General features: G+C 44.5%; 1 protein-coding gene across 1 annotated transcript; it reads left to right on the forward strand.

Annotated features, from left to right (window-relative positions):
- The first annotated feature begins 287 nt into the window (after positions 1-287).
- LOC106564104 (hsp90 co-chaperone Cdc37) lies at positions 288-7,647 on the forward strand. Its single transcript, XM_014130099.2, has 9 exons — positions 288-622; positions 1,582-1,875; positions 3,082-3,187; positions 3,724-3,839; positions 4,062-4,184; positions 4,436-4,528; positions 6,325-6,414; positions 6,722-6,793; positions 6,957-7,647. Exons 1-9 carry the CDS (start codon positions 509-511, stop codon positions 7,107-7,109), a joined length of 1,161 nt encoding a protein of 386 aa, XP_013985574.2. The 5' UTR covers positions 288-508; the 3' UTR covers positions 7,110-7,647.
- Positions 7,648-8,663: the final 1,016 nt, after the last annotated feature.

Genomic DNA, 8,663 nt, shown 5'->3' on the forward strand with positions numbered 1-8,663 from the left:
CAATAAAGAACCATTTGGAAGTACTCAGAAGGTGTAACTTGATGTGATTTCAACAACAAAAAAATCTGCTTTTTGCTCCTTGTGCGCCTTCCTGTGGCTGACGCTATAGATTACATATGTGATTATAAACAGAATGTACCTTAACGTTTTGCTCTAGAAATAAATAAACATTCCACAGAGATTAAAATGAACTAAGTCTAAAAATATAAAGTTTACTTTCACAGTGAATTATCAGCTCAGGACCCTCTGCTTCTCGAAGACTCCAAACCCATCTCTGTCGCACGATTTCTACGTCACACTACCTCGCAGATCGGAAGCAACAGAGCTTTCCAGAAAATATTTCTGAGCTGAAGCAACGAGTAGAGGGCGGCGGGTTCTCTGCAAGCTTACCTCGCATTTCCTCTCTTTCAACAGGACCAAAGTTAACATTTTCTTTACACATCATTCCATTTAGTGTGCTGTTGTTGCGTGGACATCCCACGGAAAGAGAAGGAGAGAGAGCTAGAAGATGACGTCTAGGACTATTGATTACAGTGTGTGGGACCACATCGAAGTGTCGGATGACGAAGATGAGACTCACCCCAATATCGACACCCCGAGCCTCTTCCGATGGAGGCATCAGGTAGCTATGACAACAGGCGATATGTCTTCACTAAAATAATACTAATACAGAAATAGCTCACGTACGTGACTAGTTAGGCAGCTAGCGACAGTAGCTATGTCAGCAAACACTAGCTAGCTAAGTTCTTAGCCATATAAATCAGTACTCAACCGGCTAATCTAGTTAGCTGGTCAACTAACGTGACTAACGTTAATCCAACTGGCTAAAGTGCTAGCTAGCTAGGCTTAGCTCTGGTCCAGGGTGTTTACTAGGCAAGGCTTTCAACATTCGGGCTTTACAGTAGTAGCCTAGTTGCTCAATAGGAGTTTGTCCACAGCTCTGTCTCTCTGTGTCTGCCTTTCCTTCCTGTCTCTCTTGCTCAATAAGAGTTTCTCCACACAGCCTGTGATACACCTTAACCTTGGCTAGCTACATCAACTAATCCAGCAGAATTGTGTTAGGTACAATATCTTGCTTTGAACATAATTATTATTTTTCTTCTTCTTTGGGATTTGGTTGGCGGATTGCATCCAACTTTGTTGCATACGCCGCCACCTACTGTACTGGAGTGTGAGGCCAGTCACAGCCTACCTATATTAAATTATCTTCATTAGTCCTGTTCCTCTAAGATGGTTGGTTAGCTAGCGAATAGGTAACATTTTAAAGAACAACAATGTTACTATCCCCCACCGCTTTCTTCTCCCTCCTACACCCCTCCACCCTTCCTCTCCTCGCTCCTCCACCCTTCCGTCTTTCTCCCATCTTTCTTCCACCCTTCCTCTCATCACCCTCCACCCATCCTCCCCTTCATCCTTCCATGTCCCTCCTATCTTTCATCTCTCCTCCACCCTCTCTCCGCTGCTCTAATCTTCCACTACACCCCCTCCACCCTTCCTCTCCTCCCTCCTCCACCCTCCCTCTCATCACCCCCTTCTCTCCCTCCACCCTTCCTCTCATCACCCCTCTTCTCACCCTCCTAGGCGCGTGTGGAGAAACAGGTGGCCTTCGAGGAGAAAGGAGAGGAGCTGGAGAGGAACATGGCAGAGTGTAAGAGACGTCTGGAAGAGGTGCAGTACAGAGTGAAGGAGTTAGAGGAGGAAGGAAAGAAGGAGGGAGAGGAGGAGAGGAAGACGGCGCTGAGCAAGGCCCAGGCCGAGGAGAAGAAATACAGAAAGGATCAACGCTTGTGGGAGAAGAAGATGGAGGAACATCGGAGAGAGGAGAAAAAGATGCCTTGGAACGTTGACACGCTCAGCAAAGAGGGATTCAGCAAGGTGAGATATTGAGGCTGTAGCATTTCGCTACACCCGCAATAACATCTGCTAAATATGTGTATGTGACAAGTCAATTAGATTTGATTTTAGATACACCACTCCCTCAACAAAGAGGGCTTCAGCCAGGTGAGCAAGAGATACACCACTCCCTCAACAAGGAGGGCTTCAGCCAGGTGAGATAGAGATTACACCACTCCAGCCAGGTGAGATAGAGATTACACCACTCCCTCAACAAGGAGGGCTTCAGCCAGGTGAGATAGAGATTACACCACTCCCTCAACAAGGAGGACTTCAGCCAGGTGAGATAGAGATTACACCACTCCCTCAACAAGGAGGGCTTCAGCCAGGTGAGATAGAGATTACACCACTCCAGCCAGGTGAGATAGAGATTACACCACTCCCTCAACAAGGAGGGCTTCAGCCAGGTGAGATAGAGATTACACCACTCCCTCAACAAGGAGGGCTTCAGCCAGGTGAGATAGAGATTACACCACTCCAGCCAGGTGAGATAGAGATTACACCACTCCCTCAACAAGGAGGGCTTCAGCCAGGTGAGATAGAGATTACACCACTTCAGCCAGGTGAGATAGAGATTACACCACTCCCTCAACAAGGAGGGCTTCAGCCAGGTGAGATAGAGATTACACCACTCCAGCCAGGTGAGATAGAGATTACACCACTCCCTCAACAAGGAGGGCTTCAGCCAGGTGAGATAGAGATTACACCACTCCAGCCAGGTGAGATAGAGATTACACCACTCCCTCAACAAGGAGGGCTTCAGCCAGGTGAGATAGAGATTACACCACTCCAGCCAGGTGAGATAGAGATTACACCACTCCCTCAACAAGGAGGGCTTCAGCCAGGTGAGATAGAGATTACACCACTCCAGCCAGGTGAGATAGAGATTACACCACTCCCTCAACAAGGAGGGCTTCAGCCAGGTGAGATAGAGATTACACCACTCCCTCAACAAGGAGGGCTTCAGCCAGGTGAGATAGAGATTACACCACTCCCTCAACAAGGAGGGCTTCAGCCAGGTGAGATAGGAAGACAATACATTACTTTGTTGAAGGATAAATCATGAAGATATGGGCTATCATCACAACTATTGATGTCACATTTTATTCCTCTACTGTCAACTGTTCTGTCCACTGAAAATATATTTCTCTCTCTCTCTCCCCTCCTCTCCATCCCTTCTTCCCCTAGAGTATGTTGAACATCAAGCCGGAAGCGACAGAAGAGACGGAGGAACAGAAGGAGGAGAAACACCAGACTTTTGTGGATAAACACAAGAAAGAGATCAAACACTTTGGTGAGTTTCAACACCTCACAACTAAACCATTTAATGTCTGTATTCTACACTCTTCTCTCTCTGTCTGTTTCAACACCTCACAACTAAACCATTTAATGTCTGTATTCTACACTCTTCTCTCTCTGTCTGTTTCAACACCTCACAACTAAACCATTTAATGTCTGTGTTCTACACTCTTCTCTCTCTGTCTGTTTCAACACCTCACAACTAAACCATTTAATGTCTGTATTCTACACTCTTCTCTCTCTGTCTGTTTCAACACCTCACAACTAAACCATTTAATGTCTGTGTTCTACACTCTTCTCTCTCTGTCTGTTTCAACACCTCACAACTAAACCATTTAATGTCTGTTCTACACTCTTCTCTCTCTGTCTGTTTCAACACCTCACAACTAAACCATTTAATGTCTGTATTCTACACTCTTCTCTCTCTGTCTGTTTCAACACCTCACAACTAAACCATTTAATGTCTGTTCTACACTCTTCTCCCTCTCTCTTTCTCTCTTCCTCTCTTTCTAACCTGTGTGTGGTGTGTAGGGATGCTTCGGCGTTGGGAGGACAGTCAGAAGTACCTGTCTGACCACCCTTACCTGGTGTGTGAAGAGACGGCTAACTTCCTGGTTATCATGTGTATCGACCTGGAGGTGGAGGAGGTGAGGGGGGGGGTGTGTTTCACAGATATTGTGTGTGTTTACATCTTTCTGTGTCTTTGTGTATGTTAACCTGTGTGTGTGTGTGTGTGTGTGTGTGTGTGTGTGTGTGTGTGTGTGTGTGTGTGTGTGTGTGTGTGTGTGTGTGTGTGTGTGTGTGTGTGTGTGTGTGTGTGTGTGTGTGTGTGTGTGTGTGTGTGTGTGTGTGTGTGTGTGTGTGTGTAGAAACATGGTTTGATGGATCAGGTAGCCCATCAGACCATAGTGATGCAGTTCATCTTAGAGTTGGCTAAGAGCCTGAAGATCGACCCTCGAGGATGCTTCAGAGAGTTCTTCCAAAAGATCAAGGTGAGTGTGTGTGTGTGTTGCCTTTGTTCATTAAAAGGCCGGTATTCAATCAGAGGTGCGTTACTGCATACAGACAGAAACGCTGCAGATATCGGCTCAAGTGGAAATGACCTTTCAATGAAAAGCCTTGTTTTCTTGTCGATAACGCCCCTTTGATTGAATCCCGGCTTTATGAGTTGATGTTTTAACTTCACGTGTGTATGTACTGTGCACACATATATCGGTATGTCACACCTCTGTCTCTCTGTCAGACTGCAGACCAGCCCTACCAGGAGGCCTTTACTGATGAGCTGGAGTCATTTAAAGAAAGAGTTCGAGGCAGAGCTAAGATCAGGATACAAAAGGTCATTATCCCTCCATTTTGTTTTCTTCCTTCAGGTGTTTAAAAGTATTTTTATGGAATTGGGAGAAGTTCAAAGCGATATTTAATCCAAAAACATTCTGACATTCACACTTTTCTGGGACTGTATCAAAACTGTGGACTGATGAACAAAATACTAAAATACATACATACAGTTGAAGTTGGAAGTTTATATACACTTAGGTTGGAGTCATTAAAACTCGTTTTTCAACCACTCCACAAATTTCTTGTTAACAAACTATAGTTTTGGCAAGTCGGTTAGGACATGTACTTTGTGCATGACACACAAGTAATTTTTCCAACAATTGTTTACAGACGGATTATTTCACTTATAATTCACTGTATCACAATTCCAGTGGGTCAGAAGTTTATTTACACTAAGTTGACTGTGCCTTTAAACAGCTTGGAAAATGATGTCATGGCTTTAGAAGCTTCTGATGTCATTTGAGTCAATTGGAGGTGTACGTATGGATGTATTTCAAGGCCTACCTTCAAACTCAGTGCCTGTAGACCTCCACAAGTCTGGTTCATCCTTGGGAGCAATTTCCAAACACCTGAAGGTACCACATTCATCTGTACAAACAATAGTATGCAAGTATAAACACCATGGGACGACGCAGCCGTCATACCGCTCAGGAAGGAGACGCGTTCTGTCTCCTAGAGATGAACGTGATTTGGTGTGAAAAGTGCAAATCAATCTCAGAACAACAGCAAAGGACCTTGTGAAGATTCTGGAGGAAACAGGTACAAAAATATCTATATCCAGAGTAAAACGAGTCCTATATCGACATAACCTGAAAGGCCGCTCAGCAAGGAAGAAGCCACTGCTCCAAAACCACCATTAAAAAAAGCCAGACTACGGTTTGAAACTGCACATGGTGACAAAGATTGTACTTTTTGGAGAAATGTCCTCTGGTCTGATTAAACAAAAATAGAACTGTTTGGTCATAATGACCATCGTTATGTTTGGAGGAAAAAGGGGGAGGCTTACAAGCCGAAGAACACCATTCCAACCGTGAAGCACGGGGGTGGCAGCATCATGTTGTGGGGGTGCTTTGCTGCAGGAGGGACTGGTGCACTTCACAAAATAGATGGCTTCATGAGGGAGGAAAATTATGTGGATATATTGAAGTAACATCAAGACATCAGTCAGGAAGTTAAAGCTTTGTCGCAAATGGGTCTTCCAAATGGACAATGACCCCAAGCATACTTCCAAAGTTGTGGCAAAATGGCTTAAGGACAACAAAGCCAAGGTATTGGAGTGGTCATTACAAAGCCCTGACCTCAATCCTGTAGAAAATGTGTGGGCAGAACTGAAAAAGTGTGTGCGAGCAAGGAGGTCTACAAACCTGACTCAGTTACACCAGCTCTGTCAGGAGGAATGGGCCAAAATTCACCCAACTTATTGTGGGAAGCTTGTGGAAGGCTACCCAAAATCGTTTGACCCAAGTTAAACAATTTCAAGGCAATGCTACCGAACACTCAATTAGTATATGTAAACTTCTGACCCACTGGGAATGCGATGAAATAAATAAAAGCTAAAATAAATAATTCTCTCTACTATTATTCTGACATTTTAACATTCTTAAAATAAAGTGGTGATCCTAACTGACCTAAAACAGGGAATTTTTACTAGGATTAAATGTCAGGAATTGTGAAAAACTGAGTTTAAATGTATTTGGTTAAGGTGTATGTAAACTTCCGACTTCAACTGTACATAGAGTTAAATATGAGGCATTGGTGAGGTTCAAAATGAAAATAATAAACTAATTGTTAAAGGCTATGGAGGAGTATGAGGAGGAGGAGAGACAAAACAGACTGGGGCCTGGTGGACTGGACCCTGTGGAAGTCTACGACACTCTGCCAGAGGTAACACACACACACAGTCAGTCAGTCGTACCCAGAGAGAGACAGACACACGCAGAGACACACACAGTGAGACACACACACAGTCAGTCAGTCATACCCAGAGAGACACACACACAGACAGACATGCAGAGAGACACGCAGAGAGACAGACAGACACGCAGAGAGACAGACAGACACGCAGAGAGACAGACAGACACACATCTTCATAATAGTCAGCAACCTATGGTCACATATTCAGAGGAAGTGGTCGCCAATCTCAGCCTCCTTTTTTGACCTCTGACTTGTGATGTCACATCCTGTTTCACAGGAAATGAAGAAGTGTTTTGATGATAAAGACATCTCAATGCTGCAGGAAGCTATAAGCAAGATGGACCCCATGGTGAGTGTCTCCTGTCTCTCTCTAACTAACTCTAACTCTAACTCTAACTAACTAACTCTCTCTCTAACTCTCTCTCTAACTCTCTCTCTAACTCTAACTAACCCTCTCTAACTCTAACTAACCCTCTCTAACTCTAACCTGTGTGTGTTGTGGGGTTCCGCAGGAGGCAAAGGGCCACATGAAGAGGTGTATTGACTCAGGACTCTGGGTTCCCAACGCCAATACCGACGAAGAGGACAAAGAAGAAGACGAGGAAGAGGAAAAGGAGGACGAGGAAGAACCAGAGAAGGAGGGAGAGGCGGAGGAGGAGAAATGACTCTGTCATGAATTGAACCCTTCCATTAGACTTTTGACCTTTTCAGACCTAGCTACACTCTTTACTAACATTAGCTTGTCTTATTGAAAACATGCTGTGAAGATGCTAACTTCCCTAGTGTTAATTGGGCTAGTATCGCTAGCATTAGCCTGACCAATTGAAGATCTGCACCGGGCCAGTATTTACAAAGAGTCTCAGAGTAGGACTGCTGATCTTGGATCTGATCTGAACAACACATGTACAAGGGGACCTGATCCTAGATCAGCACTCCTATTCTGAGACTCTTTATGAAAATGTGGGGTGAAGTTTCCCCTAGGTACAGGTCTAGGATCAGATTCCCCTCCCCCAATCCTGACGTTAACCATTTGGGGAAAATGCTAAACTTCACCCTGCTTCCGTTTCTACCCATAGTCCCTTTCTCCATGACCCCATCTTTATATTTACCCCCCCACCTCACTTCTTATCCCTGCTGTCTCTTCTACCCATAGTCCCATCTTTATATACTGCTCAAAAAAATAAAGGGAACACTTAAACAACACATCCTAGATCTGAATGAAATAAATAAGCTTATTAAATACTTTTTTCTTTACATAGTTGAATGTGCTGACAACAAAATCACACAAAAATAATCAATGGAAATCCAATTTATCAACCCATGGAGGTCTGGATTTGGAGTCACACTCAAAATTAAAGTGGAAAACCTCACTACAGGCTGATCCAACTTTGATGTAATGTCCTTAAAACAAGTCAAAATGAGGCTCAGTAGTGTGTGTGGCCTCCACGTGCCTGTATGACCTCCCTACAACGCCTGGGCATGCTCCTGATGAGGTGGCGGATGGTCTCCTGAGGGATCTCCTCCCAGACCTGGACTAAAGCATCCGCCAACTCCTGGACAGTCTGTGGTGCAACATGGCGTTGGTGGATGGAGCGAGACATGATGTCCCAGATGTGCTCATGTAGCGGGTCTCTTATGCACCACAGGAGAACCAAGAAATGAAGAGCGACACCACGGCTGTCTTTTAGGCTTTTATGTCGATCTGCAATAGTATTATGAAAAGACAGGACAGGAACACATCAGTCTCCAATGCACCACCTGACAAGTTGTTCTTTCTCTCTCAGTGTTTTCTCAGACTGAGGAGAGCGGGATCTATGGGTAGTACCAGGGTGTCAGTAGGTGACGTAAGCACCCAGATAAAATAAAATACATTTAATGAAACAAAACCTGAAGATGTTAACATCATTCAGCTACTGTAGCTGCCTACCTAACATCAACAGGCATCACCAGTAGCGCAACAATTAAAATTAGAAACCAAAAGTAAAGTTCCTGGCGATCTGACTCCCCCCTTCTGTCTGAACTTGGAACATTCCTGTTCGCGGGCTTTTGGCCACTGACCCTCAACCTGATTGTTCTGTTCTGCGTTGTGTACTATTCTAATAATTTGAAGTTTGCTGGAATAACCATTTTAACTCTACTACACTCACCCCTTCTTGATTTCAGCAAACTTTAAGACATAAGGTAAGACTTCTTCCTCCACAGGGGTAACCTTGACCAAG

Source organism: Salmo salar, chromosome ssa12 (genome assembly GCF_905237065.1).
Source record: "Salmo salar chromosome ssa12, Ssal_v3.1, whole genome shotgun sequence".
Classification (NCBI taxonomy): domain Eukaryota; kingdom Metazoa; phylum Chordata; class Actinopteri; order Salmoniformes; family Salmonidae; genus Salmo; species Salmo salar.